General features: G+C 45.8%; 2 protein-coding genes across 9 annotated transcripts in view; one reads left to right on the top strand and one right to left on the bottom strand.

The window, feature by feature from the left end:
• Window positions 1-1502, top strand: part of DMTF1 (cyclin D binding myb like transcription factor 1) — a 44957-nt gene extending 43455 nt beyond the window's left edge. For all 5 annotated transcript variants that reach the window (XM_043588744.1, XM_043588741.1, XM_043588740.1 and 2 more), the window contains one exon: window positions 131-1502. In XM_043588744.1, the coding sequence (XP_043444679.1) occupies window positions 131-240 (110 nt within the window). In that variant the 3' untranslated portion in view covers window positions 241-1502. The remainder of the gene's footprint in view (window positions 1-130) is intronic.
• Window positions 1321-23535, bottom strand: TMEM243 (transmembrane protein 243). 4 transcript variants are annotated; one of them, XM_043588748.1, is made up of 5 exons: window positions 23290-23535; window positions 22308-22607; window positions 4351-4401; window positions 3288-3392; window positions 1321-1929 (listed from the first exon to the last, which is right to left on the bottom strand). In XM_043588748.1, exons 2-5 carry the CDS (start codon window positions 22383-22385, stop codon window positions 1807-1809), a joined length of 357 nt encoding a protein of 118 aa, XP_043444683.1. In that variant the 5' UTR covers window positions 22386-22607; window positions 23290-23535; the 3' UTR covers window positions 1321-1806. The 4 variants fall into 4 exon arrangements, with proteins under 4 accessions (XP_043444683.1, XP_043444684.1, XP_043444682.1 ...); XM_043588749.1 differs by lacking the exon at window positions 23290-23535 and adding an exon at window positions 22975-23156; XM_043588747.1 differs by lacking the exon at window positions 23290-23535 and adding an exon at window positions 22843-23156.
• Window positions 23536-24476: the final 941 nt, after the last annotated feature.

Raw genomic sequence — 24476 nt, forward strand, 5'->3', positions numbered from 1 at the left:
AGTTCTGTTGTTTTAGTCTTGATCCAACAGTAGTACATCATCTTGTTTAACTTTGCACTTTGGTAGAGTACTTACTCTAACTTCTTGACCTGGTTTAGAGTACATACACTTAAAACTTAACTTCTTACAGATCCAATACTCCAACATCATCGAGAAGAATCAAATATCATTGGATCATCTTTGGGCAGTCCTGTTTCAGAAGACTCAAAGGATGTTGAAGATTTGGTCAACTGTCATTAGGTAATTCTTAAAAGACAGGTACCTCAGGCAAAGAAGCCACACTGTTAATTACATCTCCAAAGAAATAGGAGCAACTCCCAAGAGGCTGAATTTACCATTCCTATGGCTTTTAAATAGCTACAGTGCTGAAGCCACATACAGTGTTGCTGCTATGACTTTTTACCTCCTTTAAATGGATCATCTGAGGTCTAGTCTTATGACAGTGTGTAGGTGACTCGAGTATGGAGGACTTAACTGCATAGATCCCTGTGATTAGTGTTAATTGACAGCAGGGAATTTCATTCAGCTACTGAAAAAAAGTTTACAATCACCAAAGCTTAACTACTCTGTTTTAAAAGCAGTGATATTCATCTCTGAAGATCAGACATGGCTCTATCCATTCTCAAGCAGGCCTTTTCATATTTCAGAGAAGTCCTGTCAACATGGTGTGGAGCTTATCAGCGACCCTCAAAAATGTTAAGTATCCTTAGTCTGAAAGTTAACCAGCATACACACACACACACACACAGAGAGAGAGACCTAAGAGACAATTGTGTGGCGGTTGCTTTTGGTTTACCCATTGCTGGCAGTGGGAGCTGATTTAGGCTGGGTACACAGAAAAGCATTAAAAGAATTAAAATTCACTACAGGTTTTTTACTACTTTTAAAGGGAATGTGGAAGAGAGTGGCAACACAGCTCACCAGAAGCTAAGCAGACTTTTCACCCCTTCGGAACCCCCTGTTGTTGGTTTACAAAGTTAGCACTTTGAAGTAAAATTAAACTAAATGACAAAGGAAGGAAAGTTGCCTACCCCATACCAGGCGTGTTTCTTACACGTTTTGCTATACAGATGACCCAGGAAATAGTTGAGGAAGGTATTGCAGTCTGCCCTTCACTTTAGTGCATTAGCTGGTGGGGTGCCACTTAACTTCTCCCTCTCAGGCAGTTTAAAAACACAAAATTTGCTTCTGTTAGCAAAGGAAAGAAATCAAGAGTCATTCCTGTATTAGAGAAGGTTAAACCAAAATTAGCCTCTAGGATTTTAATGAACATGACCCCAATAGAAAAGCCACACACACAAAAACAAACAAAAAAAAAACTTGTATAAATTATTTTATTTATTACTGTAATTAGATCTTCACAATCAAAGTTGTCTTTTCACCGTCTGTGTTTTGTTAATGTGAAATTTAATTGTAGTTATAAGCAAAAGTTGGTTGCCTAGGGAACAATAATTGTATATTCAGTTTAACAGAAATAAAAGAATATTTGTCTTAAAATGCAAGATTGTCACATAGCCTTTCGCCATGCACCTACATTATAAAAAATTTTAATTTCAAAAGTGAAAATTGCTTGTGCTGTTTGAGCTTTAAGGTTTGGAATGTTTCAGTGCAACATCAGCTCCTTAAAGAAAAAAGCAAAGCAATCTAGGATACGTCTCCCCTGCAAGAGGGAATTTTAGATTTACAATTAACATGAAAATCATGTATCAGACTTGCACAGGAGATTCTTCAGCACACCTGACCCAGCTCTTACAGTCCAAGTGTACAGCTTCGCAGAGACCTGATAAGTGTTTCTCCTCGGCAGACTCACTTCCCCACGTCATGGAAGTACAGGTTTGCACATATACATAACATGATGAGCGAAAATAAGATGTAGTAAATTAGATTTCTAAATTTCGGTTCTAGGTCTCCTTGTCGATACCAGTAGATCTAAAAAGAAAAGAAGCATTAAATCAAAGTTTAATTAACAGTCACTGGTCCTGGCATTAAAAAATTTCAATTCAACTAATCTTTTTTTCCACTGTGACAGATTTCATCCATATAAACTTTTCTCCCTCAATGAGGCCCTCTTTACTTTTAGTCTACATTCCTAAAACTAATGCAGCCAGAATGTAATTTTGTTTCCCTTTTTTCTAGTAGTACCGAGCGTCCACACCCAAGATTATGCTTATTCCTGCTTTCTCACCTTTGGTAATGTTCAGTTCAAACCGATAGTCATCCAGTTATTGACCAGCTATCCAAGAATTTGTACCTTGGAGATCTGTTTTAATTCTATGTGAGTAAAAAGTACAGCTCTCTTTAGGTACTGGGAAGGAGGGTAACTTTTAAATTCACGGAGCAGAGTCAGATTGCCAATACAAAATAAGAGCTTTTATACCAAACTAGACCCTGTGTGTCATTCCGGGGCGTTAGGCTGGGAGGGTGGGGAGCATCTCTGGTAGCTTTGTTCCAAAGGCTCTGGAAGGGCGTGGGCCAAGTCTCCCTCAGATCATAGGAGTTGAGCAAATGAAGTCATTTAGATAAACATCACTATGAAGATTTAAGCCCCATGTGAATCAAAACTATTGTTTTTAAGGATGTCATTTATAGTTTTGGTTCTACCTCTTCTCAAAAGAAATGAAACAACAAGCCAACTAATGAATGACTAAGCACCTGTCCAATATCCAAGTGAGGACCTATCACCATCTTTGTTCCTTTATGTAAAAGGCAAGCATCTTTATGGTAAAATTGTACATTCTTGTGATAAGGATACAACTGTAGCTTAAGATTTCCCAGGAGATTCTTGGGTTAATTACTTTCATTTGGGTAGATATGCACAGAGATTAAAATAGACTAATTTTGTAATTATCAGAAATAAATCCAGAGTGCTATGTATCTCTTCCCTTAAGAGCAGTACTGGCATTTGCCAAAGCATGTTGGACCCTGTATGTTGTAGCCCTTGAAGGAAGATGAATTAAGTAAGTTAAACTTAAACCTTAAGTTTTGGCCACCCAAGTCTTAACTCTTTTTTTTTTCCCCTTCCTCCTGTTGGGGTTTTTTGTTTTTCACTTTCAAAGGAAAAGAGTTTTCCTTTAGATAGGAACTTTGAGATTTAAGGGAAAAGGAAACTGATTCCAAAGATAAATAAAATATCTAAAATTAGTAAATACTGAGAATTCTTAACATTCTTGGTGGGGCCAGGACTAGGGGGTAACTGGACACACCCCTTCTTATAGATCTAAGGCTGGGAATCTGTCCTAGGTAGGCACTGCAGCAGTCTGCCCTCAAGGGTTGTCAGTAGTACTCACAAGTATGCAGGCAGTAATACTACTCAAAGAGATGCAGACAGCAAAAAATATATTCAGCGGTTTTGGAGGTAGTTGAGGGAAAACAAAAGCACTGATCAGCGTTACCTGTATGAAGAGAAACTGTGTCAGGCCTTAGGAGTAATTCCAATAGTAGGCTAGACTGGAGTTTAAGCAATGTCCTATTATATAGTATCTACCACCAGGTATGTTAATAGTAAAGTATTTGTAAATCTGTTCCAGTGTCTTACTTCTCTTAGCACTTCCTCTTCCTCTTTCATCAAAGGAGACAAAACATCACAGCTCAGAAAACTAGCGAAGCTCCAGAAAACCCTCTTAACAAAAAGATTAGAAAGCATTTAAACCTCATTCCAGGATTAAGGATTACATTGGAAAAAGTTCAACCTTTGTTATGTTATTTTGAATACTTCAACAAAAATGAAAACCAAAACAGTTTTTGCTGAACATTCTGGAGAATACTCAGGTTTCTAATACACTGGAGTTCTATTTCTACCATAGATAAAACATGATACCCATTCTTTTTATTAAGTCAATGAAACAATCTTCACTAAAATTCGTAGACTTAATAAAAATGTGGCATCTTTAGACCACAGAAAATATAGCTTGTCTTTACTTTACAGTGATAACACCAAGCTATACTACACAGGATGCCGAACTGTTACATGACCAAATAATCTTTTTAAACCAAAGGATAATGAATGTGCTTTAGTAATAAATTAAGGTAGTAGAAGGGGGCAGTTGTGGGTTATGTACAACGTTCCTAGACAAGGCAAACTCAGAAAATCGAGTTATTTGCTGTGTGCTATTTCATATACTCAACTGAAGGTTGCAATCAATTTAGCTCTTCCTGTTACCAACTGCAGTTTTATTCAAGCAGTAATGAAACTGAAAGCATTAATTTAACTATGACTTCAGTACTTCACATGGTCACGTACTGGCCCCTTTTAAGTTTTTTGTTTTTTGGGTTTGAGTGTTAACCACAATACTCAAGTTTTCAATAACTTTGGTTCAGAGCCTGCAGAAGACACAAAATAAAGGTACTTACTAGAATCAATAAGGATGTTAAGCTGCCAACAACTAAATTGATGATTCGATCCTGAAATAGAAAATAATTGTTTAGCCCTGTGATGGATCCACTTTCAGAAAGGTACAATGCCAGCCACTGGGGTGACTTAGAATTAAGACACCAAGGTCCTCCTGCCTCTCTCTGAGCTTGACACATACATACAACTGCCAGAAAGGCAAAGTGTACTGAGCCACCAGAGTGGAAAAGGTACTTTAGGAAGACAGGGACAACTAGTTGGAAAAAGTTTCTTGGGGCGCCTGGGAGGCTCAGTTGGGCATCCGACTTCCGCTCAGGTCATGATCTCACAGTTCATGAGGTCGAGACCTATATGAGGGTCTGTACTGACAGCGTGGAGCCAGGAGCCTGCTCTGGATTCTGTGTGTCCCTCTCTCTCTGCTCCTCCCCGGCTCATATTCTGTCTCCCTCTGAAAGATAAGTAAATATTTAAAATAAAAAAAAAAGAAAAGAAAGAAATGGTTCCTTGAAAGGACAGGCCATTTTTACACTACAGTCTTCTGAAAGCTGGGAAGGACTGAATGGGCAAGGGATGCTTATCAGTACTCCAACGCACACTGGGAACAGTCAGAACAGAAGCCAAGGGACGGGAGCCACTAGGATGGCCAGCCCAGAGCCGTGGTGAAGAGATCAGAACCAGACTGCAGGTGATGTTGAGTGCCGTGAGTTTGGACCTACTTGTGATACTGCTTACATGTCCTTCTCTAATGTCATTTACAAGGAGATGCTTCTGCTAGCAGAGGTCACACCATGCCAGGGCTGGAGGCAATCTCAGACCATCTAGTCCAGTGCTTTTCCAACTTAGTAGCAAAAACCTTCAATACGTAACACAAGTAGAATCATATGGCTGAATTTGCAGCCTGGGGTCCTACCCATTGAGCCTTCTCTTCATTCCTGTGCCCACCCAATCAATTCCACAGGATGGTTTGAAATTTTTCTAGGGCACCTGGGTGGCTCAGTTGGTTGAGCATCTGACTTCGGTTCAGGTCATGATCTCATGAGCCCCATCAGGCTCTGTGCTAACAGTCAGAGCCTGGAGCCTGCTTCGGATTCTGTGTGTGTGTCTCTGTCTCTCTCTCTGCCCCTCCCCCACTTGTGCTGTCTCTCTCAAAAATAAAAAACCAACATTAAAAAAAAATTTTTTTTTAATTTCTCATGTAATTCAATCCTCATTTTATAAGTTAATATAAATTTAGGTCCACTGAGTGTGGTTAAATTATTTGCATAAAGTCATACAGCAAGTAAAAAGCAACTTTTAACATGTTTCCCAAATCAAGATCACTGGCTAAATAAAGTTTCAGCTGTAGGGACTAAAAAGTTCAAATATTTTATACATATATAAAACTAGTGTATATATAATAATATTAGTAATGTATAATACATGGATTTACAGAACAAAGTCCTAAGAGTTTAAGACCTGATTTAAGAAACACTATTTTCAGGCAGCGAGAATACCAAGTAGTCTTATTTCTGAGAAGTCAAAACTGAGCAATCAGTGGTGTTAATGAGTGTTCTGGTAACATCTGAGGAAGGACCAGCGGAATATGGACCACGAGCAGCCAGAAAACAAAAGCTCACAGATGGAAGGGCACAGGAACAAGCACAGAGAAGCAACTGAATTCAGAGCCATTTTCAAGTTGTCTGCATTTAAAGATAAGAATCCAAAGTTAAGAGGCAGGCAAAGCTGGGAGGGAAAAGTGAAGGAAAGCCAAGCATTAAACTGGGTGTGTTTGATCTAATCAAGGACAGACCACTCTGCAGACCAAGGCCACTGCAATTCACACACTGTGGAGGACAAAGGTAACAACTGACCACACCCTCACTTCTCATCCCATAGCTAGAGAAGCCTGCCCAGCAACAACCATCTGTGAGCAAAGAGACCCAGGGGAAAATTACGATCACTAATCACTTCTTTCCACATGCAAGACAAATGTGTGTGTGTGTGTCTTAACCTAAGATGTAGAGACCGTCTATTAATGGGAGCCCCATTGTCTTTACCTTGGGAAAAAGGTCCAACTTAACTCCTGTCTGTACTGAGAATATCTGCTCTGAGTTCCAAGGATTTGCAAAAGTTTACAAAAGTCTGCTCTGTGAGGTTTTACCTCACAACAACAGCTGTTTTACCAATAGAAGACAGGGAAGAGGTTCCGTTGAGGTAGCCAAGAAGCATCACTTATGTCCAAACAGCAAGATGCCAATTAGGATCCAGAGCAGGAGGAAAAATAATAGTAATAGTGAAGGGATGGTAACTATGCCAAGACCTTGTACCTATCTTCTACAAATCCTGGGGTGAAGTGGCATTAGGACTCTTACAGGTGACAAAATTGGCTCTGGGAAACAATTTGTCCAAGGTCTCAGATCAGTAAGTGAAGGAGATAGGATTCAACGCCAAGAGAGTGGATTCTGTTGACACTTCTCACTGGAAGAACACCTACAGTTGCTACAGCTGGTCTAGACAACCAGAACAAGACACTTAGCACAGAGATTACTTTTCAAGGCTTTAGTAGCTCTCCCAGGTCCCAGTCTCCAAAGAGAAAACACTAAGGAAATAATTATAAATAGTCAGCATTTCAAAGGGCAGTTTTCAAACTAATATGCACCAAATCAGAAAAAAGTACATGAAAAGAAATTTCTCAAAGAAACTCTCTTCCCCAGTTTTATTATTATCCTATTTCCATCTATCAAAACTTCTCCCCTCCCAGATCTTTCTTCAGACCTTGTACTGCTGCTTATTTTCACTCCCCCAGAAAGCCCGACAGGATCAGAATCAGCCTTGATCCTACCTGCAGACAGGATAGGATACAGAATTGGGACATTCTTGCCAAAGACTCAGCAACAAGTTCAGAGTCTTAGCTTATATGCATATTATGTATATATAAATATATATGTACACGTTAGCACAGAAAATAGAGTATAGTTTTGTGAGGAATTCTGCATGTATAACCTTGTAAGCGATTTATTCATTTAAACATCTCAATTATATCTCATTAAAATGAAAAAAATTCCTATATTCCAGATGCAAACACAGCAAATAAAATGGTCTTTACCTTCCACAAGTTGGTACCATCTAGCGCTCAAGAGGGCACTAAGGCGAAAGGGAGAGAACCTAAGATTAGAAAGTCAAATCTGAAAGAGGACTAGCAGATGAACAAAAAGCAAAGAAAAGGTGGCCCATGAAGAAGGAACTTAACCAAGACCCCAGAGAGAACAAAAGCATGGCAAATGGACATGGCCAATAGTTGAGCCAGCTTTGTCGGAGCTGAGAAAAGGGGCTGGAGTCAGCCTGGGCCCAAAGCAGTTAAGTCTTCATCTAACTTTGAAATGGAGAAGGAGAACACGAAGAACATACATCCCAATGGTTTGTACCTGGGATGGCAGAAGGTAACCCCGTAAAGTAAGGAACATACAATCTCCATTTACTAATGAGTACCTAGGTTCAATGGGATTCATCTGTCAAGGTCATAAGGCAGGTAATGGCCCAGTCTATCCAATGCTCTTGGCAAAATGGAGGCCAAAGGTCTAAGAATCCTTAAGCTAATCTGTGTGGACCCTGAAATTTTAAGAGTTAAAGAGACGAAGGTTCTCATCTCCATTCTGCCACTGGCTAACTCTGAGTCTACCACATCAGAGGATTGGGCTGCATGGTATCTGGTCCCTTCCTGCTTTAACAGTTTCTGGTTCTGAATCATCAGCTTCAGACTGCACTTGGGCCAGAGTAGAAGGCCTACTCCCCAGCAATCAAAAAGCAGAGGAGCCCCCAATCTTGCCTGGTCAGTCATTAGCCAGCATCCTGATACAAGACAGAGAACCCCAAACTCATGTCAAATGCTCAGGTGTTTAATGATGGCTCTGGGAGGAAACTGGCAGTAACTCCCCAAATAACCAAAAACTGGCATTTGCCCTCAGCAACCTGGAAACATCCTGGTTCTAGACTGTTTGGAATGCTAACATTTCCAGAGCCACTTATTTTTTGTCTACTTCCAAAATGGATTTCAGGACTTGGGCTACTGTAGTAAAATTCTAACCCATTTAACTAACAATAAAAAGATCAAGGCAGATTTTCTAAAGGGGTTTGGCAAGTGGAAAGATAGATGATGAACATATATAAATTGAAGCGAAGAAAACGTTTCTGATTTAAGCTCAAATGTTAGCCCTAAGCACTCCTGACAACCAAGTGGGAAGTGCAATAGGGTTTAAAAGGGCTTGCTAATTATTAAGCACACTGGATCATTAGAAGAGACAAACTTCTGGATCTAAGAGTTCATGGCATGGGTCTCTGCAAATACAGGAATGCAGAAAACACAGCTACTTAACACATAACCGTCTCACGTTGACCCACAAGATAAACAAAGGGCGTAATGTTCTCAAAAGAGTGAGCTGTAGGGTGGGAGGTGGGATGGCTGACGTGCCACACTCCCTATCTGACCGCTCACCCTTCAGAGCTCAACTCGAACAGCAAGTCCACTGTCCTTCCTTTCTGGCCACCATCCTCGGGCATACCCCACCTCCCCCCTCACCGCCCTTCAGGAAGAGATGTGCTGGTCTTGGGGCTCCAAGATCACATTGCCCAGATTTATGCTTCCTGCATCGCAATACTCTCTCTGAGCCGTATCCTCCATCAGGACTGGCAGTTAGCTTAGGGCGAGGCACGCGGCCTGTCTTCCGTGCAGCCCGGCACACCTCCTGCGCTCTGAGGAAAGAATCGTCAAGAGAAGCAGCAGAGGGCATTTTCCTTAGAGGGTCTCTCACCACCAGAGGCCACTTTCATCACTCAATGGGGGCCCGGCTCCTCAGAAATCTCAGCTCCCAGGCAGCAGAGCACGTGGCCTCACCGTTCCGGGATGGGCACGCCGCAGCACGGGGACGGGGACACCACTGCACCCAAGTGACGGCCTGGTTCCACAGCCCACAACGTCAGGTTTTTGCCAGCCACAAAGGCCCGATAGCCCACTGGTGCCTCCCAGGCTAGGTCCCATTAGTTCCATGGAATTATCTAGGTTTCCCTATGTGAGGACAAGCCCAGTTATGCATTTTCCGCCAGGGCAAGACCAAGCCCTGGTTTCAGAGGCACGGCAGCAGCCCCTGCTGCGGAGTCCGCCTTCGGCAGCGCTGGTGGTCACTCCCAGGGAGTAGGAGGAAGGAAAACAGGAGGGTCTCTGCAGAAAAGAAAACCCCTGGAGGGACAAAGCCATGGAAACGTGCCCTTCCACTCCCTGGAAGGAGACAAGAGGGGCCAAGGGCTGGGGTAAGACTGAGAATTCCATTTTTGGTGTCGCCTCTAACTTTGTGACTCCTTAATACCCTGCTCCTCCTCAAACACCAGAGATCCCAGCACACCCACTCCCTCCCACTAAATGTTCTCCCATCAGTCCTCATACCCACACTTGCAAGTCCTGTGAGCCATCCCTGTGAGCCCCCAAAACCTGTTCCATGTGAGCAAACGGCTTCGTGGACCTGCAGACTTCTTCCACACCCTGGATTTCCCCTGCTGCCTCGGTCTCTGAACGCGGTCCCCGAGAGAGACTGTGTCACCCTCATACTCATCCCCAGTGCACTGGGCTGGGCTGTAGGGTGCAGGATGTTCCCTGCTTCACGGGCCACGTGGAGTTAGCAACTTCAGTTAATATCCTCTGCTACGGAAAAAAAAAAAAAGGGGGGGGGGGCGCCTGGGTGGCGCAGTCAGTTAAGCGTCCGACTTCAAACAGGTCACGATCTCGCGGTCCCTGAGTTCGAGCCCCGCGTCAGGCTCTGGGCTGATGGCTCAGAGCCTGGAGCCTGTTTCCGATTCTGTGTCTCCCTCTCTCTCTGCCCCTCCCCCGTTCATGCTCTGTCTCTCTCTGTCCCAAAAAAATAAATAGACGTTGAAAAAAAATATATATATCCTCTGCTACGGGCTGAGTGTCTGTGTCCCCCAATTTCTCAGGCTGATACCCTTATGCCCAATGTGACCATATTAAGAGGTGGGGTCTTTGGGACATAATTAGACCACGAGGGTAGAGCCCTCTGGAATGGGATTAGTACCCTGATGGGGGACTCCAGAGATCTCCCTCGCCCTTTCAGCCATGTGAGTTTGTAGCTTGTGTTTGCACCTCATCTCGGACTTCCGGCCTCGAAAACAAAGAGAAAAAAAACGTTTGATGTTTATAAAATCCCCGAGTCTGTGGTATTTTGCTGTGGCAGCCCGAATGGACTAAAGCATCCTCTTTAAAATATATGTCCCTGGCAATAACCGGTCGACTTCTTCCCCTCGTCTCAGTTACTTCACTTATTTCAGCACCTGCTTCGGCCACATCTATATTCCTGCAACACTCTGCCCTATGTACACCCACTGACTAGACCGTTCCCCATCAGTTACACCAAAGCTCTAACTTGAGGGCCCCCCTATCAATTTCGGACCATGGAGTCAGCAGCTTCTAATGCATGGAAAACTCCCCAGTGGATCTGTTCATCTGCTCTTCATGCTCTGAAAACGCAGTCCTGAGTCCCTCCAAACCCTCGACCGCTTCTATGCTCTGGCACGAAGCCTCGCTGTGAAGCCTTTCGACTGTCCTAACCCTACCTACCAGTTTCCCATGCGTCTCCCAGGGGCCACGTATTCCTTGTTCACTGTTACACTGTGGGCCACTCACTACACACGGCCACATGGCTGCAATCCAGCCCAATGCTTCTCTCCAAGCTGCGCACCCTGGCACCAGCCTGCATCACCCCACTGGCAGGAAAACCTTTCTGTAATTCAGACAAAACCAAGCTATGTGGCTTGGGAAGCTGCCACTGTCCAGAGTGGAAATAACCTTCTGACTGTATAAAGGTGCCAGAGAACTGGGTAGTAGAACTGGTCATTTCCCTCTGCTGACCACAGTACCCAGCACATACTGGATGCCCAAATATCAGCTGAAATACACACTGAGTTTACTGCAAATTCCTGTTTTCAGCTGAGCCTTCACTGTATTGCCACTGCCTTGTGAGTGAACTGTCGCTGTCTCTCTCCAGAAAGCGGTTTGCAGATCCGTCTCAACTCAGCTTCCTGATCCCACTCTTGAAGCCTATACATCAGCAGACATCCTTTTAAAAATAAGATGCCGGGGCGCCTGGGTGGCTCAGTCGGTTAAGCGTCCGACTTCAGCTCAGGTCATGATCTCACAGTCCAGGAGTTCGAGCCCCACATCGGGCTCTGTGCTGACAGCTCAGAGCCTGGAGCCTGCTTCACATTCTGTGTCTCCCTCTCTCTGCCCCTTCCCTGCTCATGCTCTGTCTCTCTCTGTCTCAAAAATAAATAAACATTAAAAAAATTTTTTTAAATAAATAAATAAGATGCCAACAACAGGAAGATAACTCCTCCTGTTTCCACCCCTTTCAGCCTGAAGAGGATCAAAAGGTGACCAGCTTCTCTGATCCTGCACCCGTTTCCTGGCTCAAGTAATTATCACCATTTCCGGCTTTATGTTCAATCTCTCCTTCATGGAGTCCATCTCCAGCCCAAAAATCTCAATTCCCTCCAACATCGGAAGAGCCTTCCATCCATACTTCATCCCACTTTGATGTTGGTCATTCATTCTCCATTCATTTTACAGGCAAAGTGTTAGGAAATTAGGAAGAAAATCAAACAGGGTCAATGGAGAGTGACCAGGGTGGAGATGGGGGGCTATTTTTAAAAAAAGGTCAAAGAATCCTGAGGATGTGACACTGAGCAGGGGCCTTTATAAGGGAAAGGAATGACACAGGCAAGGATCTGGCAGAAAGGTATTGCAAACAAGCCACTGCAGCATGTGCAAAGGCCCTGAAGCAGGAGTAAGCTTGGGTACTAGATGAATAAAAAGGGGGGGGGGGGAGGTGCAGAATGACTGAAGCTTATAATAAGGAAGAGAGAAGAAAAATGATTTGTTTAATGCCTTTCTATCTTCCATGTGGTACACACATGCTCTGTGAAAAAAGATAACTACCCAACATATATTACACCTCCACAGACATAGTATGCGCTCAGTTAATAACTGAATACAAGCATACATACATTCATACTCAACAACCTATAGCCTCCAGAAGAAAATCATTCTTCCTAGTACAGCATTCAAGGCTCTCCGCCCAGCCCAGCTTTTCCTCTGTCACAGTGGTGCTCAGAGTTCCTTTACCATTTCCTGTACTTTCCTGCTCCTACCCCTTTGACACAGCTGGACCTCCTGTTTGGGATTCCCAGTCACCTCCTCCCGTCAAAAATCCTACATTTGCTTCAAGGCCTAAGACTCAAAAGCCCTCCGATCTGGTGCCCCAACTATAATTTTCTCTAGCCCCTAGAGCAAGCTTCCAGCACTTTGCTCATTCTTTCAATAAAGGCCTCAACCCCATTTTAAATTCAAAACTTATCCTCCATAACCCACAAGAGCTTCACATCATTAAAGACAGTGATGATCTTCTTTTATGAGGGAAAGAGCAAACAATCCATTCAGCACGTATGAAATGTCCAAAGGACACCACTTCCTACCATTGTTAACCAGACTGAGTGATTCAGACCCTTGAGCCACATCCTACAATTCTGTTTCAAAAGTCTTTGCATTTCTCGAACGTAAGGGTTCCAATACCATAAATAAGTGGCCAATTCTCGGAAATGATTTTCCTTTTATTTCTTCCAAATCACAGTGCAAAACTTGTCAGAAAAGTTCTGGGAATGGCCCAGTCAGAGGTCTTAAGAGGCAGCCCTATAGGAATAAACATACCGAGAGGACGTAAAACGTGGAAGGTTGGGGCCCAGATGAAGCAGGAAATCTCACACCTTCCAGTGGGTTCATTTGGTTCCCCCAGAGCTACATACTCTTAAGTAGGAACACCCCTCACACTGTCATCTGGAGCAAACCTAGGGACAGCATCCAAAGGGTGGAAAGCCAGGGGACACCTTATCTCACTGGCAAAATCTAGGTGATAGTGCACTTGATCATAGGTGCTACTGCTCAGACTTCCTGAAGACACATGGGACTTTGAACGATGCCAGGAGCAGAGGCAGCGTAAGACAGTATTTATGAGAACGCAGACACGCCCATGCTTTTATCACCTTCACACCCCCAACTCTCACAAATGCACCACGACCACCACCACTGCGTGTACATCTGAACACCAACAGCCCCCCCATCTCCTTTTGGACAAAGTACCATGCATAAACATCTTTAAGTGTTTCCCTTATTTCACAGATCGGTATTTTGAAGTACTTTGCATTTGTGAATACTTTTGTATATCCATCCCACCGGATTCTTTCTCATAGACATGTGCACTTGAAATGTATTAATTTTATTAAAGCACCACTTAGGGACATTCGGCAGCAGTAAAAATAGAGAACGAACCTACTCCACAAGTTTAAGGGGCAAAATAATCCCTAGAGTTGGTACCCACAGGAAATGCCTTATTTTATGTGCCATGACCTTCAGCACAGGAGGCAGAGTACAACACTATGAGGTGAGGTGCCTGATGGACCAGGCAGATTTCTTCTCCTGCCATATGCCAGCCTATGTCCTTAGAGGAGTCACTCAACTTTTAAGCCTAAATTGCCATATTTGTACAGTGGTCAAACATGTACAGTTGCTCTAAGGATTCAGAGATAATATATGTCAAGCCCCTAGAACAGAGTGACATTTACCAGAGCCAGTCAACAGCTGCTAATATGGCATTGGTATTATTTCTACATCTAATGACGTGTCTTACCAATGACATGTTGGGTCCTCAGAGATGAGCGGGAATGGAGACAGTCCAGACCCTGGCCCCAATTTCTAAGTCAGCCCCAATTTCAAATGCATTCCATCATTCCCACAGGGACACTCAAATTTGTCAACCCACTTGATCCTAAAGCAGCTCAAAAAATATTAGAGGGGCGCCTGCGTGGCTCAGTTGGTTAAGTCTCTGACTCTTGATTTCAGCTCAAGCCGTGATCTCACGGTTCATAAGATGGAGCCCCCTGCACTGGGTTCTGCACTGACGGTGCAGAGCCTGCTTGAGATTCTCTCTCCCCATTTGCCCCTCTCTCTCATGCACACACTCTCTCAAAATAAACTTTAAAACGCTGCGTGTGTGTGTGTGTGTATGATCATACATATACATGGCCCACAGACTGACCGTACGAAAAAAAGGACTCATTTCAGTAGACCCAGCCCACCACCACACACCTGCAAAACTCACACCTATCGAGAGGACAACTCAGCAGACCAGACAGCCCTCTTAGAGGCCAACCTCGGTTTACAGTTTTTACGCAATACTGTATGAAGTTTCCTACCTGCCCCTTTGCTGAAGCTCAGCAAGGAGAGGATCACATGAGGACTCTAACTGCATGAGAGCCTGAAGCACCATTTCCTGTTGTGGTATCCAGTGTTCCAGGTTTCTGAACACCAGCCCCCTCTTCTACTGTCACCCAGTATGTCCCAAGAATGTAGGTTACCCTTCTGATGTTGCTCCGTTTTCACTTAAGGCTTAGCATACGTAACTCCAAGAATCGGGTAAGGCATTACACCCAGTGCCAGAGAGGCTGGAGAAATGAGGCAGCTGGCTTTTCTCAAGGAGGTTACACTCGGTTCAGGAAGGCACAATCTCAACAAATCCCAGACAACACAAGGAGTTAAGTTCCAGGGGGCACCTCTGGCCACCAGGCTCCTTTAAGGGCAGCATGGGTGCAGGCTGGGTTTTAAGAAAGGCTCTAAGGTGGAGACGGAAACGGAACAGGATTCAGATATTTGGAGAAGAGAGGGTGCTGAACCTCAGGAACAGGTTGCTTTACTCACTTAAACCTTTAAGAGGCTCTCCCTCGTAGTAACTTCAGGGGCTGCATACAGACACGTTCCTTCGGCACCTTGCAACACATTTATTAACTCTGTCCTTTCATTCTTTTTCCTGAAGCTAATTACAGAGACCAGGAGTGGGACGCCAGTTGAAATGTCTGTCTTGCAGAACCGGTAACAGACACCAGGTTAACAAGTAACATACCAGGACCCTCTGGCTGGCACCAAGACTCTGAAGACAGCACACGATAACCTCAAGAAGTTTCGAGGCCCCCTTGAGAAGTTTCAAGGCCCATCCACATCCTGCCATGACTGCCACATATTCTGCTAATCATGTTCCTAGGCTCAATAGGGCAACTCAGATTTGGCGATGCTCCCCTGTCTTCTTATTGGGCTGCCCTCCTCTTACTACAACTTTCTCTGCTTCACACCCAGTGACTCAGAGACAGGCTTACTGCACATCACCAATCCGATTTCAGGGTTCGGCAACAATGCTACGGAAAGGTAAACAGCATTTGCCCACAGCGGGAGACAGCTAAAAGCAAAGAGGTGGGTGGAGAGGCGCCAGCCTGCCCTGAGTGTCCACACAGCTTGGGTAAGACCCAGACATTTCAGCCCTCTCTATGCACCAGCATCCTCTGAGAGCCTTCCCAAGTTACCTCTGCCAGAGTCCAACCCCCAGAGATCCCCAGTCCTCTGGTCTGAGGATGAGAAAGAGCAAATTTATTATGGTAGGGAAGAAACAAACGATGGCCTGAATCATCCTGAACTGTCTCCAGCACAAGAAACCGCAACTCAAAGTGGTTTGTCAGGCTATCTGAGAGGCAAGGGGACGGTTGATCTGGTCCCTTGGGCTACGACCTCTCCCATGAGGGAGACAGGAGTTGTGCTCTGAGGTTTGCCCAGAAGCCGTGTCAAGAGGAAAGAAGCTAGAAGCCTGCACCCCTCAGAGGAAAGACTTCAGGGTTCTAGGCAGGGGGAAGGGCGGCAGCCAGACATAACCATCTTAATCGCAGCTTTGTCCTTAATTAAGCAGCAACCTTTAAACCCACCCTCCCACAAAAAAAGGACACAAAGGAGCACTCTCATTTGACACTATCATTTGCAGAAGCCACATGCCCCAAGTCTGAATTGCTTTAACTGGAGTACCGGACATAAAAAGACCTTCCCCCCGCCCCCAACAATTTTATATGTTTTGTGTACACAGAACTCTTGCCTTTGGAACCAAAGATCTGAGCCTCAGCGCCCAGTAACTTGTCCTCTACACAGAGCGCTCCACCCCCACCCCGATCATCAGAGTTCAATGTATGCACCTTGGCCAAAGTCACTCATTTTCTTCTATAACATCCAACCACCATCACCACCCCCTTAGAAAATGAATCACTTATTTTGGGGATCAGTGACAAATCAACAGAATAGGCTGGTCTAGAAGGCAGTTTATACTATATTCTACCAGCATATTCCCACTTGCTCCAGCAAGGAGGTGCTGGTTTGCGTTCTCCCCAGAGACAGCCATCCTCTCCCTCCCGGCCTGGGTTCACCCCATCTGCACTGGAACACACGGACTTCAGATGATTGGGAAGGTAGCCAGCAAACCGAACGAAGACTGACTCACAAGCTTGAGGTTAACATAGCGCCCCTCCATTACACAGAAAGACACCCAACTATGTGTTGTCCTAAGGCATACTTTTAAAGGCAGTCCTGGAGGGGCTCCTGGGTGGCTCAGTCTGTTAAGCATCGGACTCTTGACTTCAGCTCAGGTCATGTCAGAGTTCATGAGATCAAGCCCCGTAAATCAGTGCCGACAGCATGACAGCCTGGAGCCTGCCTGGCGTTCTCTCTCTACCCCCACCCTGCTCGTGTGTGTGCTCTCCAAATAAATTAACTTAAAAAACAATAAAAAATAACAATAATAATAACAAAGACTGCCCTGCACAAGAGAGGGGGAATTTCTCCAGGTTTTAGTTCAGGAGGGAGGGAGGGAAGGAAGGAAGGAGCAAAGGATGAGGTTTTGTACGGTAGTATTTCCCAAAGGGTGTCCTGTAGAAACTGGTCTCATGAACACTCCCATGGGGGAGCTAAGAACTCCATACACAACACCTCGTGCCAGTCCTAAAAGGCTACATCACCAACAGTCCAGAAGTACTACTTATCACTCTCTCCAATCAGAGTCCCTGAGAAAATTGCCATATTCAAGGTTCTGAGAAGTCCCACAGAAAAGAAAAATATTTTGTGATAATGATTATGGAACCACTGTAACTAAGAACTCACCTGCTTCAGAAACCGTGCTGTCCAATAATGTAGCACTGGCTGTTTGTGGTTACTGAGCACCCGGAATGTGTCCAGCACAAACTGACATGGGCTCAAAGTGAAAAATACACGCTGGATTTTGAAGGCTTAGTCCAGAAATGTAAACATACGTCTGCTTTTTATATTGATTGTACATTCAAATGTACTTAAGTTTATTTATTTGAGAGAGACAAAGAGAGTGAGCAGGGGAGGGGCAGAGATCCCAAGCAGGCTCTGCACTGTCAGCAAGGACCCTGACATGGAGATTGAACTCATAAACCATGAGGTCATGAGCTGAGCTGAAACCAAGAGTCGGAAGCTTAACCAACTGTGCCACCCAGACGCCCCTCAAATGTACTTTTTTTTTAAATCTTTTTTATGTTTATTTAGAGAGAGAGAGAGAGAGAGAGAGCATGTGCGCGTGAGCAAGTGGGGGAGGGGCAGAGAGAGAGAGAGAGAGGGAGACACAGAATCGGAAGCAGGCTCCAGGCTCTGAGCTGTCAACACAGAGCCCAATGCAGGGCTTGAACTCACGAACCGTGAGATCATGACCTGAGCCGAAGTCGGATGCTCAACCGACTCAGCCACCAAGGCTCCCCTCAAGTGTATTTTTGATAGGAAATTAAATAAGACGTATTAAAATTAATTTTACTTGTTTATACTTTAGCATGGTTACTACGACATTTAAAATCACATAGGCAGCTCACACTTTATTTCTACTGGCTAGTGCTCCTTTAGAAAATGCTAAGCTAGACCATAGGCTTGGAAATCCCAGATATATCCATCCAGGTAACTGTGCCAACAGCTGTTTTTCACTCTAGAGAATATACATAACTATATCCCAGAACTTGGGAATGGATAAAAATAGATGAAAACAACATTCTGACCAGGATTCTAAAGCTACCCCACCTAGCAATATGTAATTCCAAAGGAATGACAGTTTTCCAAAAAGATAAACATCGTTCCTTTCTTTCTTTGTCTATTATCCCTTCAATATTTAGGTAATGACAGAACTGCTTCACTTCGCCTTTCCCTCTATGGCTCTATGTGAGAGGGTATTCCTAAGCATCATGCAGAATTCTGAGTATGGGATCCCTGTACACGATGCACATACTTCATTTACCAAACTCTAAGTTTGAGTAAGTTTGGACTTTGGTAAATGAAGTATGTGCATCCCGTACAGGTGAAAACAAAAGTTCCTTCAGAGACTGCCCAAGAGAGCTGCTCGAGTCCCACTGGGTTACATATCAGTTGTTCTACAGTAGATTCTAGTATCTTTCACTTACTCTGTGACTCACCTGTTTCCTGTGAATGGAAAACTGGTATGTGAATGTCTATAGTGCTTTTCAAAGAATGTAGCACAGGGGCTCCTGGGAGGCTCAGTCAGATCAGCGTCTGACTCTTGATACAGGCTCAGGTCATAATCTCATGGTTCGGGAGTTTGAGCCCCACATCGGGCTCTGCACTGACAGCGTGGAGCCTGCTTGGGATTCTCTGTCTCCCTCTCTGCCCCTCCCCTACTTGTATGCGTGTGCTGCCAAAATAAACATTAAAAAAGAATTTTTAATAAAAAACAAAGTACGTAGCACAGACTGCATAATTTACCATTTACTATCCTATTCAACTCATGAAAGCAAGCTGTTAAAACATTACCAGGCAAGCACTAGTAGTGTGACTCAACAAGCAGCCTGCTGTGTGTTTGGTTTCCTTAATTCCCAAAGTAACAATGCCCACCTCACAAAGGAATTGGGTGACCAAGCAAAGGAAAGTGGAACGCCTAGCAGGGTGCCTGTGGCACTGAGGACACACGACTTCCCTTAAGACGTTGCTCTGCTCTGTGGGCTTTCAGTCACCTTTGCCTTAAAGCTAGAGACTGGACCTAAAGCTCTCTGGTCCTTTCTCGACTTAAAATTGAGAGGCTATATGTGGTCAGTTGCTGTAGAGCAAACATGGTTACTGGAAGCTCAGAGGCTCTTTCAGATTATGACAGGACGTAGGCTTTCCCCTTTCTGGATTTTCTCCTCAGGAGTTGTAATGTATTAAGTCTCACTGTTAAGTGACTTTTGTGTCCAGTTTCCTAGCATGTGAAAGAGAGCAAGCAGGGAAAACCTACACGTAGGGGCCAATGAAGGTTTTTCTCTGGGTCTGCAGGAACCCAGCCTGCTCTGGCACTGACTGTCCTCCATGGGAACGGCTCCACTGCAACATGTCCTACCCAGTTCCTGTGCCTTGCCCACTTCAGATCCTCCAATAAAATCATTTGCTGTCCTTAAAGACACAAATCTCCGTCTCTTCACACCTGACATCTCAACTTGTAAGACATACGATGCACAGATATACTCTTACCCTCAACCACACCCAGGCACCAGCAGAGCTCAGCTGTCGACCAAGCAAAGTTTGATGTAAGCTTCAGATGGCAAAGCAATTTCCCTGAGTGCGTGTACTGCACCTCAATAGCTAATGCTTTCAATAGCCACTTTGGGGGCACCTGGGTGGCTCAGTCGGTTAAGCATCTAACTTGAGCTCAGGTCATGATCTCATGGTCCCTGAGTTTGAGGCCTGCATTCGGGCTCTGTGCTGACAGCTCAGAGCCTGAAGCCTGCTTCTGATTCTGTGTCTTCCTCTCTCTGCCCCTCCCCTGCTCGCACGTGTGCTCTCTCTCAAAAATACACATTAAAATAAATAAAAATAGATGCCACTTTGGCTTCTAACTGTAAGTTAAGACCTTGGATATGGTTTAATTGTTACCCTTAAAAGAAATAACACTTTTGTGCTGACTGGAAAAAAAAAAAAAAAAAGAAGTCACGAGGTTTTCTCCCATCCTCAGACCACTGGTCTGTTTCTCAGTTCTGTGTAACTTCTCTATGTCCAATTATTCTGTCAGCCTCATGGAGGGGGCTAAAGGGAGCAATTCTGTTATCTGGAATTATATCTTATCTAAAAAAACTTTTTTTAATGTTTATCTATTTTTGAGAGAGAGAAAATCTGAAACAGGCTGCAGGCGCTGAGCTGTCAGCACAGAGCCTGATGCAGGGCTCGAACTCTCAACGGGGAGATCGTGACCTGAGCAGAAGTCAGACGCTTAACCGACTGAGCCACCCAGGTCCCCAATTATCTTATTCTTAACGTTGTCTCTGAGTAGCCAAATCTTCTGTTATAAATGCCCAAAGCTGCCTAAATAATGCCAGGCCCATATACTCTTGGACTAAATAATTATGAAGCCAACAGATAAACATTTTGAAAGGTTCTTGGATGGTTTCAACTTGATCACAGGCAATAGGAAACTTACAGTCAGTCATTAACTATCTAGGCCCAAGCAAGTCAGAAAACATCAATATTTCTCAGTGCCTCTATAAATCAAGTCCATTACCAAATCATCCACCTCAGTATTCAGGGGCTGTGGGGCTTAAAAAGGGGGTCAGGAGTCTACATCACCCAGAATCCCAATCTGTGCACCAAGGCACATGAGGCTGACAGTGAACCTCTTAGCTCTTGGAACAGCTGGACAGTCAGGTGCCCTGGGTCCAACAAGCAGCAAGCTGCTGCCTCCACTCTCCAGGACTCAAATCCTCTTCTTGTTAAACCCCAATTCAGGGACATTTATATCTGAAAGCCCAAGGCTATCAGAAAATCTGAATGGAGAAGCCATCCAAGATCTTGCCAAAGCTTCCCAAACAAAAGTGACCAGTTTCTCCTGTGTACCCCAACATACCCCCTCTATGCCCCGCCATAGCACAGATCCAACGCATCCCATTAGTTTACATATTTCCCTCACCTGTGTTCCTTGGATCCCCAGGGCCTGTCACATAATGCTCAATAACTGTAGCAGAAACAGGTACGTCTAATAAACTACAACCATGCTTCTCAAACCACAAGCAATGTGGGCAGGGATTATGCAAAGCCCCCAAATAAACAAGGTGCATCTTCCTAGAGATCAAGCTTAAAGCATTTTCTTGTTAAGATACTTTAAGAAAACAAGGACATCCACAAAGAATTTAAAAAATAAAGTAGTTGTCCTGTGGCAGGCTGGCAGCCCAAAATCAGGACTATGCCCCACACTCCCGGGTGTACAAGTTTCCAATCCTTGGTGTTAGAGGTCCCCCGCCAAAGCTGAGAAACCCAAGAAGCTCTGGACTCCACATGTGCCCTCCTTTCTGAGAGGCCTGAAAGTCTTTTTCAGGGGTGAAAGGTTACCAAGATCACTTTCTAGCTGGAAAAAAAAAAAACAAAAACAAAAAAACCACAGGCTAATCTTGCCAAAACAACTCAAAGTTACGGCTGAAGACAGGAAAAGAGCTCTGTCTTCAATTACTGGCCCTGAGCATCACATGATAAAGCTTGTAAGAAGGCATTATCCTTGTCAGAAGGCTAAAACAAGATACTATAGCTTGTTTAGGTCCAGAGACTCTTTGATCCCTTCCAGGAATGGAATGCCATCAAAGAAAATCTCATTCCAAGCCTCTTTTTCTTTGCTTGGCTGCCTCAGTATAAACCCTTAATGGCTCTAGATAAATACTAATCAGAAGCACCTCTGCAGGGTTCTTTCTTACGAAAGCTTTGGTCTCACACCTGAAGCCTCTCAGAGATTAGCACTCGATCCCCCACGGAGAGAGAGGCTTCCGCACTCCCCTGAAGGGCCCCTATCAGCCCAGAACTTCCTGAACTTTTCTCCACCCCGCCCCCCCCAACCCTGCTTTCAGAGCTCCGGGCCAACCCTACCCCCAAAAAGGAGCCAAGTGGCAGGACAAACATCTTAAGAGGGAAGCAGGATAGAAGAAACAGCTCTTTCTACCCACAAGTGCTTCCCGGGGCCGCAACCAGGACTCTGGGCGGGAGCGCAGACACACACAAACCCATTACCCTGGAATCCGGGTCCGCACTCACCTTGGCCGACGTCTCTCCGAACAGAGGTCTGTTGTCCAGGCCACTAGTGCCGTACGTCCTGGTAGTAAAGTCCTCCATTTTAGGGTTTCTTCGCTCTCCCCGGGCCACTCAAAACTGAGCCAGCATTACCTCCCGAAGTGGCAGGTCCACGACTCCCCACGTCGCCTATTCACCGAGCGCCCATGGCCGAAAGCCCCGGAGGGTTGGGGACGTCCCGCGGCGGCAGCGGGTGGGCGCTCAGGCCCGGGGGACGAGGCCGCTCCGCCCTAGGCCCGCTCCCCTCCTCATAGCGAGCGGCCGCTGCAGGAAGTGAAAGGAAACAAACAGCGCGTGGCCGAGTCTCCTCGGGACGCCCCGCCCGGGCAGCTCCCACTTCCCCAAATCTCGGCGCTCAACCCCGCCGGACGCTGCGGCTTTCAAAGCAAATCGGCGGTCCCGCGCTCCCGGGGCTACCCACGATCCCCACCCCTCACCACCCCATTACTTTACGCGATAGTTTCCCAACCTTTCTAAGTATTCTGGTGAGCACCAATACCTCCACGCTCCAGGAGGCGGTGGTCCTGAGAATTCATTACAAGCCCTTCTCCAAACCCCCGGCACCTCTCCACCCCTCCAATTCTCGAGAGGCGGAAGAAGTGAAGTTGCCCGAGCCGAGCGCCCCTCGGACCTCTCCCGCAGCGGTGCAGCTTCAGGTCGCGGCCGCAGCCGCGCCGGGCAACTCGGTTCCCCTCTCAAGTGTTGCAACTACCAGCGCAGCGTCGCGCTTTCAGCAGCTCCCGTTCCTCTCTCAGCAGGAGAGTCAGCCCGGACCGCTCCAGCGGAAGAGAAAATCCCGCCTCGGCCCTGCACAGATTGGCCACCCTCCCGGGAAACGCCCCGCGCCCGCCCCGCGCCCGCCCCGCGCCCGCCCCGCGCCCGCCCCGCGCCCGCCCCGCGCCCGCCCCGCGCGCGCCCCGCGCCCCCCCGCGCCCGCAGGCCAAACCTCTGCGTCCCCTGCAGCCCTCGCGCTGGGGAGTCCTGGCCTCGCCGGGGTCTGCTGGTCTCAGGTTCACACACCCGCCGGGTTTAGGGGCCGAGGCTCTGCAGCGCCGGCGAATCGCGCGTTGGAGAAAGAAGCCCTCCGGGCTAGCGAAGAGCGAGCTCGCGGGCCGAGCACTGCGCTGCAGATACCTCTTCTCAGCTTCCCCGGCCGGGACCCGCGGCCTCTGTCGCAAACCGACTCGGCCCGCCCAGGCTACGTCACGGCCAAGGCCGCCAATCCCGCGGGCGGTGGCGCCGCATTGGCTGCGGAGCTTTATTTCTAGAGGTGCCAGTTTATTCCCGGAGGTGCGGCCAGTCTCCCTGGTTGCGTGTTTCTTAGCCCGTTAGTAATTAGCGTCTGCGCGATCCACGTGGGCAAAAAACATTTCTGAAGGTAGCTTTGCATTTGGCTGAAAAGATCTTAAAAACAACCAGCCTAGTCTTTGCACGACTAGGACGCAACGGGGGTCACTGATAAATTTGGTTTAGGGTTGTTTGTGTATTTCTCTTTTTTGCTCTGTGATAGGGATCCTGTGGCGTTTAAAGAGCAGTTGGGACGTGATACTTGTAAGGAAGATACTTCCTTGACTTGCCCACTCATCCTGCTAGTGATTGTGCTGACTAAGCGTGTTAGCAGCCACGGAAAACTCTTCATGTGTCAACCTTTTTCCCGGGTGTTACAGCATAGTCAACTGGATGTGGACGACATAGTGTCACTGCATTTGGAGTCATATGCAGTACAAGTGTTGGGAAACAAACGCAACCACGCTAGCTTCGCTGGACACTGCAGCTCCTAGATTAGAGAGAGCTCTGACAATTCTGTGTGCAGGGAGAACCCATGTTGGAATGCTGTAGCCATATAATATTTAGAGTCCAAGCAAAGATTCCAGGTGGTCTTTCAACGTTTAGGTCGAGGGATTAGGACAAGGGATGGACTAAGAACCACCATCAATTCGAAAATTTGCGACCCTGAGCAGAGTATGGTGTGGTGCACATCTGATCTACTGGTTATAGATTTCATAAAAGATATTTTTGTTAAGGACTTCTTAACAGCAGTACTACACAATCCTTCACTCAGTTCTGTTAGAAGGCTAATTGGCTTAACAAATAGCTTCATTCACTCACATTCAGCCACATCCATTCAACAAA

The sequence above is a fragment of the Prionailurus bengalensis genome, chromosome A2 (genome assembly GCF_016509475.1).
Source record: "Prionailurus bengalensis isolate Pbe53 chromosome A2, Fcat_Pben_1.1_paternal_pri, whole genome shotgun sequence".
Classification (NCBI taxonomy): domain Eukaryota; kingdom Metazoa; phylum Chordata; class Mammalia; order Carnivora; family Felidae; genus Prionailurus; species Prionailurus bengalensis.